We start from the raw sequence: 16,457 nt of genomic DNA, 5'->3' as shown, positions 1-16,457 counted from the left end.
TCTCTGGAACTCTCTGCCAGAGGGTAGTCGAGGCCAGTTCATTGGCTATATTTAAGAGGGAGTTAGATGTGGCCCTTGTGGCTAAGGGGATCAGAGGGTATGGAGAGAAGGCAGGCACAGGATACTGAGTTGGATGATCAGCCATGATCATATTGAATGGCGGTGCAGGCTCGAAGGTCCGAATGGCCTACTCCTGCACCTAATCTCTATGTTTCTATGAAATCAAGGGAAATGTAAAATAGATCATTGTTGGCAGGGAGATGGCAACCACAACAAAGCAAACAATACATTCATGTTTGTCACATGTGTGAATGTGTGGATGTCCCTGGGGAATTCAATAATATATATTGTATCATTTCACAAATGGAAAGTCTTACATGCTGGCATAACACAACAAGACAGTCCGGGACTGACAGAATGGGTCGACTGGGCTTGTATTCACTGGAGTTTAGAAGGATGAGAGGAGATCTTTTAGAAACATATAAAATTCTGAAGGGATTGGACAGGCTAGATGCAGGAAAAATGTTCCCAATGTTGGGGGAAGTCCAGAACCAGTGGTCACACAGTTTAAGAATAAGGGGGAGGCCATTTAGGACTGAGATGAGGAAAAACTTTTTCACCCAGAGAGTTGTGAAACTGTGGAATTCTCTGCCATAGAAGGCAGTGGGGGCCGATTCACTGGATGTTTTCAAGAGAGAGATAGATTTAGCTCTTGGGGCTAACGGAATCAAGGGATATGGGGAAAAAACAGGAACCGGGTGCTGATTTTGGATGATCAGCCATGATCATATTGAATGGCGGTGCTGGCTCGAAGGGCCTACTCTTGCACCTATTTTCTATGTTTCTAGTCAATGGTTTGCCTGGGTTTGTTCCCCTTTACGACAATGTGTCATGGCTTTGGGTAGCTTGTTGCAACAGGCACTGCAGTGAGTTACGTGCTCATTGTCTTCAATGAAGAATGATTAGATGGTAGCTCTGGCCTTGTGACATATTTAGTGAACAGCCAACACCAGTGTTTGCTGACTGGGTAACAGCAATCTCCACAGGAAGATGCTCTTGGTCACGTTTTTAGAAACATTGTGAAAATGAACCTTTAAGAGTTAAGGCCCTGTCCAACTATACGAGTTTACCCAAGAGCTCTCCCTAGTTTAAAAAAAAATCTAATTCGTGGTAAGTACGTAGAATGTACATAGCGGGTACGTCGGAGCTCGGGGACGTCTCTTAGCGGCTCGTGACGCTAACGGCGGGTACTCGGGAAACGTGGCAAACTCAGGAAGACTCGTGAAGATTTTTCAACATGTTGAAAAATGTCCACGAGAGCCCCGAGTACCGACGAGCAGCCATTACCGTAAATCTACGAGTTCGAATCAGGGGAAACTCGGGAGAGCTCTTTGAATGAACTCGTACAGTGGGACAGGGCTTTAACGAAATAATGGCAAAATCCAATTTTTAGGAAACAGTTATGTTTTGTGGATGTAACTGCAAATTAGACTTGTGCACCCTATCTGTGTGACTCACTGATTGTGGGCGAGACAGAGTCCCAAGCACTCTCAGCATGTTACAAACTGATCAGTTGTGTTTTACACACTAAATGTATCAATGATAATGGGGGTTTAAGAAAGAACTGCAGATGCTGGAAAAATCGAAGGTAGATAAAAATGCTGGAGTAACTCAGCGGGTGAGGCAGCATCTATGGAGCGAAGGAATGGGTGACTTTTCGGGTCGAGACCCTTCTTGATAATGGTGAGCTCGTTCAATGAGTGGTAGCGGTGTGGAATGAGCTTCCAGTGGAAGTGGTGGAGGCAGGTTCGTTGGTATCATTTAAAAATAAATTGGATAGGCATATGGATGAGAAGGGAATGGAGGGTTATGGTATGAGTGCAGGCAGGTGGTGGGAAAATAAGGGAAAATAATTGTTCGGCACGGACTTGTAGGGCCGAGATGGCCTGTTTCCGTGCTGTAATTGTTATATGGTTATATGGTTAACATGATTCTTCTGTAAGAGCATCCTCAACTCAAATACCACATGGGCAAAGTCCAAAGGAGATGTGCGGGGCAAGTTTTTTTACACAGAGGGTGGTGAGTGCCTGAGCGGTGGTAGCTGAAGCAGATAAAAGACTTTTGTATAGATATATGACTGTGCTGGGAATGTGGGCTATGTGCAGATCCAGTTCAGTTTCAGTTTAGTTTATTGTCACGTGTACCGAGGTACAGTGAAAAGCTTTTTGTCGTGTGCTTTCCAGTCAGCAGAAAGACAATACATGATTACAATCGAGCCGTTCACAGTGTATAGACACACGATAAGGGAATAACGTTTAGTGCAAAGCAAAGCCAGCAAAATCTGCCAAGGGTAGACCGAGAGTCTCCAAAGAGGGAGACAGGGTTCAGGACTGTTCTCTGGCTGTGGTAGGATGGTTCAGTTGCCTGATAACAGCTGGGAAGAAACTGTCCCTGAATCTGGAGGTGTGCGTTTTCACGCTTCTGTACCTTTTGAATGTGAACGGCTCGATTGTAATTACGTATTTGTATCTCCGCTGACTGGTTAGCATGCAGTTGTCCATGCAACCAGGGAATAGGTTTCTAACAGGTGTGTGTGAAATGATGCAGAAACAGGGCCAGAGGAGGGTTAATGTTTGGGGACACATTTTCCAACAATTTGTTTCTCATTTGAACAATGATCATTGATCTAAAGGGCCTGTCCCACTTACACGATTTTTTTCGGCCACTTGCCGGCACCCATCATGGTCTCAGCAGGTGGCCGAAAATGTTCAACATGTTGAAAACCCAGCGGCGACCAGATAAAGGTGCGACTCTTTGGGCGACTACTCACGACCATACAGGCGTCACCCCGCGTTTATTAAAGGTTCTTTAATTAGAACCTTGTACACTTTGGATTTTTGTACTCCGCTTTGAAACCGGTTCAAAGACAGCTTGTGGAGCTGCAGAGAAAAACTGATCCCCTTTCGGGAGAGATCCCCGTAGGGAGAGTTCTCAATCCAGTTCTCGACCCAGTGTTGCTGGCTGTGCATGGAGGCCAGTGGGAGGAAGGTGGTGAGAATGGAAGTGCTTTTGCTGGCACAGAACAGTCTGTGAGTGTGTTGGATGTATTCAGTGCTGGACCTCACTAATGGAAAAATAAATGTAAGACGGGCACAAAAAGCTGGAGTAACTCAGCGGGACAGGCAGCGTCTCTGGAGAGAAGGAATGAAAATGCGTGACGTTTCGGGTTCGAGACCCTTCTTCAGAAGAATAAATGTAATTGCCAAAGACCTTTGGACAGGTACATGGATAGGTAGACAAAATTGCTGGAGAAACTCAGCGGGTGCAGCAGCATCTATGGAGCGAAGGAAATAGGCAACGTTTCGGGCAGAAACCCTTCTTCAGACTGATGGACTTGGATAGGATAGGTTTAGAAGGATACGGGCCAAACGCGGGCAGGTGAGACTAGTGTAGATGGGACATGTTGGTCGGCGTGGGCAAGCTGGGCCGAAGAGCCTGTTTCTACACTGTGTAACTTTATGACATTTGGAATGAGAAGAGGGTCCCTGGATGAATTGGATGAATAAACACATGTTTAGGTTAGAGATACAGCGTGGAAACAGGCCCTTCGGCCCACCGAGTCCACGCCAACCCGTGATCTCCGCACACTAACACTATGTTACACACACTTGGAACAATTTACAATTTTACCGAAGCCAATTAACCTACAAACCCGCACGTCTCTGGAGTGTGGGAGGAAACCGGAGCACCCGGAGAAAACCCACGTGGGCACAGGCAGAACGTACAGACTGCGCACAGACAGCACCCATAGTCGGGATCGAACCCGGGTCTCTGACGCCGTATGGCTGCAACTCTACCGCTGCGCCACCCGTCCTGAAATCCTTGTCCCCCTTCCCACGGTGATTGAATGTCGATCGGAAAAAAAAGAACCGGGCGCTTTCACAATGCAGGCGTTAATTCCCATGCGTGGTGACATCATCAACGTGTACAATACCTATTTAGCATTTACCGGCATGAACCGGATCAGAAGTACACAGTCTATGACCCTTTGAATTTAAATCTCGGTGAAATATTGAACGCCGTGAATCAAGCCGTGCTTGAAAACCTCCCCTGCTGGGCAATGTTTTTTTACATGTCATAAATCCTCTACTCAGTCATTGTAATGTATTAAAATGTATCTCATTGCCAGCAACCATGAGCACTGACAGAGGCTACAGTGTGCTGCTATCTCCAGTCTATGTCCCCATGGCTCTGGGTTCCAAGGAGAGCACTTTGGTAGCATTGACTTGCTTCCTGTGAGTCACCCCATCAATAAGCCTCGGTTGCCTGGTTTACCCCGATGCTTGGGTTTCTTAGCGGGAGGAAACCACAGGTCTATTTTTAACGGAAAGATGGCCCGACGTTGCTATTTTATTTGATCCTTCTTAATTTTGCATTTAAGTAAAACAGTGCCTGATTAATGTGTTAAAATAGGTGGAAATCCAATTTCCAGGCACTCGTCCTTGAATTGTAGGAATTATGTCAGAGCATCACACACTCTTGTGAATATCTCATTGTCTATGCCACTGTTTCCGCAACTTGTTTCCTAATTCCTGCTCTAGGTTTGTGTGCAATTGAAAAGCAAAGAAATCTGCCTTAAGATTGCTCAGTGCAGTGACTGTGTGGATGGAAAGGGGGTTAATACTTCAGGTTGATGACCTTCCATTAACCTGTGACTTTGTTTGCCTTCCCCTCCAAAGGAGCAGTGTGATCTGCTCAATATTTGTGGCATCTACTGCTTTTATTGTCCATTTATCTGCCCTGGTCCGCTATAGTTAATGGGCTTTCGGGATTGAGTCTTGTAAAGTGAAAGGTGCCTGCGAAAATATATCTCCAGCACAATGTTTTTTATGGCTAAGTGTTTGGTTTGTTTTAAGAGTGAATGTGAGTATGCTATCTTTTAATCGATCTTTATGTTTTAATGGTGTGTCTGAACGTAAGATTGAAAACCAGCCCCTGCAATAGGAAAAGCTGCAAGAATCTATCTGGAGAGAGAGAGAGTGAGAGAGATAGAGAGATTATGCATTCTGTGCGCAAGACACTTGGCATGTTGCCTATTCATAAAGCCTACATTTGATATAGTGCTTAGATCTGAAAACAGCATTTCAGAGCAAGGTGGCAGTTCAGGAGTTTTACATCAAAGTGCAATCATAGAAAATTGGAATTCTATTCAAGGGAAAGGGAGGATATTTGGTCCATTAGAATTCTATCCAATCCATCCTTGCGATGGATCCTGCAAAATGCAGAAGTAAGGGGCTGGGTCCATTGCATTTTACCCGAAGGGAGGATTTGGGAAGGGTTTGGTTTCACGAAATTCAATTCCAGTCTGCAGACTAGGATGGCTTTTGAAAAAGGATGGGTTTGAGTTATTGACTTTCCATGCAGTATGTGAACAGGATAGGGATTTGATCATTTTTGATTATATCATAGGATAGTCAGAGCAGATTTGAAATATATTTAGATTCTGTATAATAGAAGTGACTGAGAAAGAGTTTGGGATATTGTGAATCTATAATTATGGAAAGCTATTTAAGAGGCAAGACTTCTATTCTAAGAATAGCTTGTTTTCTCATTTTCTTTGTATCCAAGATGCAAAAAAAATAATTTAAAAAAAGTACAATTGTTACGTGGTTAAAGGAGGGATGACCTTAGTACGAGGAAAAATAAGGAGTTTGGTTGATTCACATCTCCAGACTGTTAGACTGTACATTAACCAGTCAATGTCCATCATGCCAGATACAACTAGCAAAATAGTCTCATCACCAGACTGGTTAAAAACAATCCAGAAATGCCTCAAATCTCTCTAGAACAAGTGACATTTCCAAACCAAACCTTTGTTTAAGTGTTTGAGTAAAATTTGGAGTTATTAAACTATAAACTGACGTAATATATGCACAACTCTAAATAGAGAATATTTTCATCATTAAAGTAACTCTTGACAAAGTGCTTCCACATTAGCTAGTGCTCTACTGAGCCACATGGTCCAGAAGGGCTTGTGTCTCAATCTCAGGTCTGTCTTCATCTGGGGCAATAGTTATAACGCATTGATTCCCTGAAGAGGGAGGGAGGGAGGGAGGGGAGAGGACAAGGCTGAACAAAGAGTGGCCGTGCCCACCAGATGGTGTGGGCGAGGGGGTCAGGACAAGCGCCCCTGGGTTGAACAACCTGGTAGAACCTCCTGAGTTGGCTCTGCAAATGCGGGAGGGTTAGGGACTTAGGAGAGGTGCTGGAGGCAGAGCCTGCCCTTGGAACCTGTGTCGGGCATACAAGGCCGTTGACGAAAAGCTGAATGTGTTAACTATCAGGGAAAGAAAATGACCATCCTCGCGGAACCCGGGCCCGAATGTGACTCCACGCTCGGCGACAAGGTTGATTTTTAACTGCCCTTTGAAAATGACCGAGCAAGTGTTGGATGGTAAACATCAGAGTAAAGTCACCGCATGTGGTGAACGAGTTAAAGAATTTCATCACTGTGGCCCCTGTCTTCACCCCCGACTGGTTAAAAGTCACTCTCCCGGGGCACGTCCTGTAAATATTCAGGAAATTATACAGCAAATGATTTTGGCTCCTTGTCTCTTGTTCTCCTGTTCTCCTCATCAGTACTTTCTGTTCTACTTCCCTCTGTGGGTGGGTCCCACCTATATCTGCCGCACCGACCACATCGCCTCCCCAACACTCGGTTCAGGCCTCAGGGCAAATGGCAAATGGCCATTTTCTTTCCTGCTTATTTTCCTCCTATAGAAGGTTTTGGTTTCCAGATTGAGCATGATATTGAGATTACAGGGCACGTTTTCTCATCTAGCCTTAACGCTGCCTGCCCGCCCTCCCGCCCACCCCCCACCCCCCACCGATTGTCTTTTCAGAATGCAATGTGAACGTATTAGCATCAGGGCTGCTGTGTGAAGTGGGGGGGGGTTCCTGCAGACTCTCCTCGGTGTGGCCAATGGCCCTCCAGCCCAGAGGAAGCCACCTCCACGAGCTCCCTCGCACCCCGCATGGTCCGAAATAAAATGGTGGTTCACGGCTCACGTACAGAAGCAGCAGATAAGCACGAGGGGACGCTGGGTCAGTCATGATCATTAGGACGGGCCAACCATCAGCACGATATGGGGGGGGGGGGGGGGGGTCACAACCAGCTACTGGGAGAGGAGGTTGACAGTGGACTCGGACAGATATCCATTAAAACCCAGCCCACCACTAGACGAGAGTTCACCATCGGACAGGGATCACCGCTGGTCATCGACCGGCCTGTGTTCAATGGGGGGCAGTGGTGAGACCCAACAAAACACGAATACCTTGGCTCACCAGCAGAGATATTGTTGCCTGTGATGTCAGATCAGACCCACTGCATCAAAGACAACAGCAGCAGCAGCAGCATTGTACACCCACCGTCACTTACACAAGAACAATATCAAACGGCACGGACAACTTTCAACATTCCCCCCTCCCCCCCCAACCCCACCCTGACCAAAGCCCCAACTTGTTCCCCCCACCCCATGTCTGTGCCAACCAACATCCCCGCCAGTGAGCCTGAGGCCGATTACAAGTGGACACCGGCTGTAGAAGCGCTTTAAGGGCAGGAGAGGTTTGCATGTGTTTGTGATGGAGTTGACATTAATACCACAACCGTGAAGGGAAAATCACAGCGTTAACCCTTTTAAAACCAGCGCGGTGGATCTGTTCCCCCTTCGAGCGGTGGGGGGGGGGGAGGTGAAATAAAGCGTGGGTCCCGTGGGTGACAGCCAAAGTCTGAGAGAGGGGGGGTTGTTTCTGCTAGACAGTGGGCTCAGTGCTGGACCCGCACGGCTGGGGCAGTGACAGTCATTTACACATATTGTTCTTTAGGGTAGATGAAGGGTGCACGGGAGCCAGGCGTGGGGCCTCTGTGAGCGGCACCAGCGTGGCGGGGAGGGTCCGGGGCTCTATACGATAACTTATTATAAATAGGGTGGAGTTGCTCCAAGTAGTCGTCATGGTAACCGTGCTGGCTGCTCACGTATTCATCCTCATCTGATAGTTCTTCAAAGCGATTCCCGTTGTACTGTGGAAGGAAAGACAGGCCACAATTCAGAAGCTGCCCTCACTGAGCTCAGCTTCACCAAGTTGAGCAACATTCCTCAACAGACACATGATCCTGACCCAGGAGTTCACTAGAGGGGCTGTCCCACTTGGGCGACCTAATTGGCGAGTTTAGAAGAGTTTAGGAGAGCTTAAAAAAAATGACATGTTATAGACCTCCTTCGACTATGTTGAAGACCAGCCTCGACTAACTTCGGGAAAATTGGACACCGAATAGTGTGAAGAGGGTGAAGATGACCTCCCTTCAACTATGATGAAGACTATCTACGACTACCTTCGACTACCCACGATTACCTACAACTAACATGCCGACCTACTACGATCTACTACGACTAAACCTACGAGTAAAAAAAGTATTGATTTTTTCCATGGCGACCTTTTTTTACTCGCGGGCATTTTTTAACATGTTGAAAAAAACGCCGCGGCCTAGCTGAGGCCTCGAGTACGCGGAGATCACTCTCGAGCATGAAGGAGAGTTACGAAGACCTCCTACGACCTCGGGTCGACCATGCTGCGAGTACAAGTCAAGGGCAAACTCGCCAGAACTCGCCGATGTGGGACAGGCCCTTAACTCTGGCTGGGGTCCAACCTCACTCACGCTCACACCCACTCACTCTCACTCTGTCACACTCTCTCACACTCACTTTCTGTCCACTCTCACTCACTCAATCTCACACTCACTATGTCACAGTCACACTCACTCACCCTCACACTCACTCACTCTCACACTCACTCACTCTCACTCTTGTCACACTCTCTCACACTCACTTTCTGTCCACTCTCACTCAATCTCACTCACTATGTCACAGTCACACTCACTCACTCACCCTCACTCACTCTCACACCCACTCACTCTCACTCTGTCACACTCACACTCACTCATGCACGCACGCACACCTCACCCACTCACACGCTCTCCCACACTCTCTCTCTCACCTCTCCCTCTCACACACACACACACATAGTAAGAGCCGTATATTTGCTCATTCACCAGTGGTTTGCAGAGTCAATGTTCTGTTCTTTATTGCTAAATGCATAGACAGATTTGCTTGGATGGTGAAACAGGTGAACATTTGTGGCGGGCTGCATTTTGCCAGCGGGCGCTGCTGTACATTGGGTTTCCGTTGAATAACAACTCACCAGGGACTCACTCCTCAGCCTCACCTTGCCCTCTCTCTCTCTCTCCCTCGGGTTCCACATCCTGTCTGTGTCTCCGCCACAATTTCTGGCCCCTGTGTATCTAGAGTTAGTCTCACTCCTCAGCTACATGCCCAGCTCCCAGGCTCTGGAATCTCCTCTCTAAAGCTCTTCACCTCTCTCTCCCCCTTCAAAATCACCCTTAACATCTACCGTTTGATCACTCCCACGTCCCACAAATGTTATTGATTAGTGCGGGTGTCAGGGGTTACGGGGAGAAGGCAGGAGAATGGGGTTAGGAGGGCGAGATAGATCAGCCATGATTGAATGGCGGAGTAGACTTGACGGGCCGAATGGCCTAATTCTGCTCCTAGAACCTATGAACCCTTTTCTCTGCCTCAGAGGGTGGTGGAGGCAGGTTCTCTGGATGCTTTCAAGAGAGAGCTAGATAGGGCTCTTAAAAATAGAGGAGTCAGGGGATATGAGGAGAAGGCAGGAATGGGGTACTGATTGGGGATGATCAGCCATGATCACATTGAATGGTGGTGCTGGCTTGAAGGGCCGAATGGTCTACTCCTGCACCTATTGTCTATTGTGTATTGTCTATAGTGTAGCTGGGACATGTTGGCCGGAGTGGGCAAGTTGGGCCGAAGGGCCTGTTTCCACACTGTATCACTCTATGACCAAGTTGTTTATAGAAACATAGAAAATAGGTGCAGGAGTAGGCCATTCGGCCCTTTGAGCCTGCACCGCCATTCAATATGATCATGGCTGATCATCCAACTCAGTATCCTGTATCTGCCTTCTCTCCATATCCCCTGATCCCTCTAGCCACAAGGGCCACATCTAACTCCCTCTTAAATATAGCAAGAGGGATGTGTTATAGAGATGCACAGAGAGGGAATGTTGCCACAATGGAACTGAGAATGACATTTTTTTTTTTGTCTTGCTGTTGGATGAAATTCAGTTAATATCCGGGATGAACTGAACACACGGGCGTAATTCCCCTTTAATTATTCTCCAGGAAAGATTGATTCGTGTAGATGCACCAGAAAGAATATTTCTCATTGCTGCATGCATTTCAGAGAAGATTACGATCCTTGTTCCATCATCTCTGAACAGATACAAAAGATTCATTTCCTTCAAAGACATCCACATATTCGCTGAGCGCTTTCCCCCATCACTGTTGCACGCGAGTTGGCTTTCGAATTACAATAAGAATATACAAACATTTAAAATAACATGAGCTAAAGCAAGCTGTTCGAGCCCCCAACACTCTTTGCCTCCATACTCCTGCAATATTCACATATCCTTGGTCACAGAGCCGTTGAGAGACACAGGCCCTTCAGCCCATCCAGCCCATGCCGACCATTAAGCACCCATCCAGCATCCATTTTGCCCTAATTCAGCAGTAACCCATCGAGTATTGCGCAAAACATTGTGTTTAAGAAGGAACTGCAGATGCTGGAAAATCAAAGGTAGACAAAAATGCTGGAGAAACTCAGCGGGAGCAGCAGCATCCATGGAGCGAAGGAAATAGGCAACGTTTCGTCCCGAAACGTTGCCTATTTCCTTCGCTCCATAGATGCTGCTGCGCCCGCTGAGTTTCTCCAGCATTTTTGTCTACCATTGAGGAAACTATTGATCTGTTTTTGAATATCCTCAAAAAAAAACTTCCAAAATCTCTGAAGAGCTTTCCAAATATACACCATCCCATGTTCAGATGGTGTCGTCCAATTCAAGCAGAAATAGATTCTCGGCAATCATACGATCAAAGTCCTCGAGAATTTTCCATAAGGGTTTCTTTTTCACTTTAGGCTGGGTCTGAAGGTGCTGGCGAAGGTGTGTGCTTTGGTTCCAGGGGTGAGAGATTCCAACTTCAAGATTAGATTGGAAACGATGGGGGTTCCTATTGAGGGGAGACTTGGTAGAGATGCACAAGAACGTGAAGATAGACACAAAATGCTGGAGTAACTCAGCGGGACAGGCAGCTTCTCTGGAGAGAAGGACTGGGTGACGTTTCGGGTCGAGACCCTTCTTCAGGGTTATTGACCTAGATTGCAAAAAAGTGGCCTTAAATCACTGCCTTTTGCCACACTTAACTGACCATCCTGGCCACACACTCATCTCCCTGCTACCTTCAGGTAGAAGGTACAGGAGCCTGAAGACTGCAACAACCAGGTTCAGGAATAGCTACTTCCCCACAGCCATCAGGCTATTAAACCTGGCTCGGACAAAACTCTGATTATTGGTGGCCCATTATCTGCTATTTGCACTTTATCAGTTTATTTAATCATGTGTGTATATATTAATATAATGGTATATGGACACACTGATCTGCTTTGTAGTCAATGCCTACTATGTTCTGTGTGCTGAAGCAAAGCAAGAATTTCATTGTCCTATCAGGGACACATGACAATAAACTCACTTGAACTTGAACTTGAACAACCTACCAACCAGAATGTAAACCATTGGCTTCTGCAGTTTGCTGTCCTTCAACCACTTCTCAAAGAGCCAGAATCCTACAATCTAACCGGGTGTGTTGCACCTTGATGGATGCCTTGTGAGAATCCACATGTACCGCCAGACTTGGTCTCCTTTCATTCATTGCTACTTACAAGCCAACATTTTTAACATCTTTGTCAACTATGATCTCACTTACAACACACACTTCAAAGGCTTTCTCTTCGTCCTGAAGGCTGTACAGAATTCCCTTCTACATATTCAACCCTGCACCCAATGTGTCACAGTAGGCTTTGATGCACCCTTTGTGGCTCTCTAGTCTGGCGGATTCCAGTCCCTGTTCTTCTGTTCCAGCCGGTTCCCGAGCAAGCCTTCCTTGTGTTTCATTCACCACGAACCTCCCTCCTCACCATATATTATGGATGCAGAGATACTAGGCAGAAACAGGCCCTTCAGCCCACCGAGTCTGCACCGACCAGCGATCCACACACACTAACACTACCCTGCACATGGGACAATTTACAATCTTTACAGAAGCCAATTAACCCAGAGACCCATTGGTCTTTGCAGTGTAGGAGGAAACCGGAGCACCCGGAGAAAACCCACGCGGTCCCAGAGAGAACGTACAAAGTCCATACAGACAGCACCTGTAGTCAGGATCAAACTGTACCTCTGTGTCACTGTGCTACCTTTGCTTATCAATATCCAGCTGTTGCCTTATACCCGCTGATTAGACAACAGGTGCAGGAGTAGGCCATTTGGCCCTTCGAGCCAGCACCGCCATTCAATGTGATCATGGCTGATCATCCCCAATCAGTTCCCCGTTCCTGCCTTCTCCCCATGTCCCCTGACTCCACTATTTTTAATTAGATGGTTTAAAATTGCAATTCTCAGAATAAAAGGACGTACCTTTAGAAAGGAGATGAGGAGGAGTTTCTTTAGTCAGAGGGTGGTGAATCTGTGGGATTCATTGCCACATATGGCTGTGGAGGCCAAGTCAACAGATATTTTTAAGGCAGAGATAGATAGATTCTTGATTAGTACGGGTGTCGGGGGTTATGGGGAGAAGGCAGGAGAATGGGGTTGAGAGGGAAAGATAGATCAGCCATGATTGAATGGCGGAGTAGACTTGATTTGTGCCGAATGGCCTAATTCTGCTGCTAGAACATGGAGTTAGGAGCAAGCGACTGTCCACTTGTGGAAGGAGCCAATGGTGAATGACAAAGATGCGTTGCCACAACTTGTGAGCAAGGTGAGTTTACAACTCGCTGCATTCATAAATTCATAAGTGACCCGCGTGGGTTTTCTCCGGGTGCTCAGGTTTCCTCCCACACTCCAAAGACGTGCGGGTTTGTAGGTGAATTGGCTCCTGTATAATTGTAAACGGTCCCGAGTGGGTGTTGTAGAATAGCTTGAGCGTGCGGGGATCGCCGGTCGGCGTGGATACGGTGGGTTGAAGCGCCCGTTTCCGCGCCGTATCTGCAAACTACACGGAACTAAACTCCAAAGCTGCGAATCTAAAAAAAGAAGAGTTAAGTGGATACGGGAGTTTGATAATGATCCAGCAACATGTCATCCAGGCCCCGCAGCTGTTCTTGCACCAGTTAACAACTCCACCATGTATATTTTATGAGGCATTTCCTTGTATGCTGATCAGATGGGAGGTCAACGGTCGGGCAGTGTTCAGATGAGCTCTGAAGTTAAGAAAACTGAGTTTCCCGTTAGGCGTCTTTGCAGATAATACTTGGAAAGGATTTTAAAAAAAAAGAATTCATCATGTGGTTGAAATCAACATGGATCAGCTTTCCTCTTCTGTTGGTTTGCCCTGATTTTGAACTAAAAGCAGAACATTTTCCATCGGCAAGAGTTATTTTCCATGTGGACTGTACGTCTTCACTGGAACATCTCCGCAGATCATCCAACTTGCAACGAGGAAGCAGGCCATTCTGTTGTACTAGCCCACGTTGATTATTAACTAGCCACATGAGTTTTCTGCTAGCCACCTTCATCTAATCCATTTGCATATTCTTCCGTTCCACCCTCTTATTGAGTAGTCAACGCCCTTCATCCACTCATGCATGTTCGCTCTGCGTGTTCATCAGTTCTCGGAGCAGAATTAGGCCATTCGGCCCATCAAGTCTACATCGCCATTCAATCATGGATGATCTATCTTTCCCTGTCAACAACAGTCTCCTGCCTTCTCCCCATAACCCCTGACACTTCCCAATCAAGAATCTATCAATCTCCGCCTTAAAAATACCCACTGACTTGGCCTCCACAGCCATCTGTGTCAATGAATTCCATAGATTCACCACCCTCTGACTAATGAAATTCCGCCTCATCGCCTTTCTGAAGGTAGGTCCATTTAATCTGAGGCTGTGACCTCTAGTCCTAGACTCTCCCACCAGTGGAAACATCCTCTCCTCATCCACTCTCTATCCAAGCCTTTCACTATTCGGTAAGTTTCAATGAGGTTCCCCACTCATCCTTCTAAATCCCAGCAAGTACATGCCCAGTGCCGTCAAACACTCATGTTAATAAATTCCAAGCTCTCACTACTCTGGGTAAAAATAATCTTCTGAGTTCTCCTCACTGTCCACCCTACCAAGACCATCTGAAACGCCATGACCAGGTTACACTGAGATAGGCTAGAGGCAGAAAACATGTTCCCGATGTTGGGGGAGTCCCAGAACCAGGGGCCACACACAGTTTAAGAATAAGGAGTAAGCCATTTAGAACGGAGACGAGGAAACACTTTTTCTCACAGAGAGTGGTGAGTCTGTGGAATTCTCTGCCTCAGAGGGCGGTGGAGGCAGGTTCTCTGGATGCTTTCAAGAGAGAGCTAGATAGGGCTCTTAAAAATAGCGGAGTCAGGGGATATGGGGAGAAGGCAGGAACGGGGTACTGATTGGGGATGATCAGCCATGATCACATTGAATGGTGGTGCTGTCTCGAAGGGCCGAATGGCCTACTCCTGCACCTATTGTCTATTGTCCAGATTTTCCTGACTGTTCCAAAGTCTCGATTCTGATATCATCTTTGTCCGTAACGATGACGATGAAGAGAGAGAGGGAGATAGAGAGATCAGAGACTAAACAGGTTGAAGTGATCCTCTAATGTTTCAATCATCTGCTCACTCTCTGTCCCCTGATCCTGGTGCTGTTTTTCAGCGAGTAATTGCCAGACTCCTCCACTGACATTTAACAGGAACCACAAGGAGATCTCCTCATGATATCGGAGCACCAGTGATGGGTTGGAACAGGGCCATTCCATCTCATGGGCACAGAGTCATGCAACTCGGCCACCTTGCCCACAACGGCCAACATGTCTCAGCTACACTAGTCCCACCTTTAGTTTAGTTTAGCGTTACCACGTGGAAACAGGCCCTTCGGCCCACCAAGCCCGCACCGACCAGCGATCCCAATTCCCCAGCACTGCCCTACACACCGGGCACAATTTATAATTTTACTGAAGCCAATTGACCTACAAACCTGCACGTCTTTGGAGAGTGGGAGGAAACCGGAGAACCTGGAGAAAACCCACACGGTCACAGGGAGAACGTGCAAACTCCGTACAGACAGAATGGATCTTGGGTTCCCGGCGCTGTAAGGCAGCAACTCTACCGCTGCGCCACCGTGCCACCCAGGGACTTCTTTAACCTTACTGTGATGCAATCCTTTCATGCCCTCAACCACTTAAGTTCAAATTTCAAAGTTCAAACAGAAATGTCACAGTGTGGAAACAGTCTCTTCGGCCCAACCGGCCCAATATGTCCCAGATACAATAGACAATAGGTACAGGATTGTAGGCCATTTGGCCCTTCGAGCCAGCTGTTATCATGGCTGATCATCCCCAATCAGTACCCCGTTCCTGCCTTCTCCCCATATCCCCTGACTCCGCTATCTTTGAGAGCCCTATCTAGCTCTCTCTTGAAAGCATCCAGAGAACCTGCCTCCACTGCCCTCTGAGGCAGAGAATTCCACAGACTCACCACTCTCTGTGAGGAAAAAGTGTTTCCTCGTCTCCCTGGACTTGTCCTAACCTACCCTTAAAGGGTGCTCAAGGTTGAGTATAGAGAGTCCACATCCATTTTACTGCACGAACTCTACCAACATGCAGTGGACTAAATCGCGCTGAATGAGGACAGTGCCTGAGTACAAGAAACCTGGAGGGCAAATGTCCTTTGGGGGAATCAAGGTCACCTTTGCCCTCTGTCTGAATAAATCCAGCCGGGCCTTGCTGAGAATACAATGATATTTCAAATTAGATTAAAATAAATCTTTCTTTCTTTCTATACTGTGTCAGATCTTATCTTTCTATACTGTGTCAGATCATCTCCGTGATTTAGACTCGAGACTAGACAACTAGGAATATGGATTATTCAGCCAATTTCGCAGCACACAATTTGAAGATGTCGTTGATTCGGTTTGCAGTAAGCCATGCACAATGCAGCTGGTGAGACCCGCCACCAATGCAGAACGTTGAACATTCATTACACACACACATACACACACACACACACACACAGACAGACACACACACACAGACAGACAGACAGAAAACACCGGATGCATAAAGGGGGTGAATTATCAATTATTGGAACTGCTTTGCTCATAGAATGGGAACATGCGCTACAAAGTTGGTTAGTGACGGAGCCATTCCACTGATGTGCATTGCATGCAACAGGTGATCAGATTACTTAGAGGAACGACAGGGGTGGGGGGGGGGGGGGGGGGGGG

The 16,457-nt window shown here is 47.0% G+C and overlaps 1 protein-coding gene across 1 annotated transcript in view; it reads right to left on the bottom strand.

Moving 5' to 3' along the window:
- Positions 1–7,764: 7,764 nt before the first annotated feature.
- The window catches only part of nectin1 (nectin cell adhesion molecule 1), a 349,415-nt gene continuing 340,722 nt past the window's right edge, over positions 7,765–16,457 (bottom strand). The window contains exon 8 of the mRNA XM_033049953.1: positions 7,765–8,080. Within this exon, the coding sequence (XP_032905844.1) occupies positions 7,865–8,080 (216 nt within the window). The 3' untranslated portion in view covers positions 7,765–7,864. The remainder of the gene's footprint in view (positions 8,081–16,457) is intronic.

The sequence above is a fragment of the Amblyraja radiata genome, chromosome 33 (genome assembly GCF_010909765.2).
Source record: "Amblyraja radiata isolate CabotCenter1 chromosome 33, sAmbRad1.1.pri, whole genome shotgun sequence".
In the NCBI taxonomy this organism is placed as follows: domain Eukaryota; kingdom Metazoa; phylum Chordata; class Chondrichthyes; order Rajiformes; family Rajidae; genus Amblyraja; species Amblyraja radiata.
The sequence above is the reverse complement of the archived record's forward strand: the minus strand, read 5'-3'. Positions and strand labels throughout refer to the sequence as shown.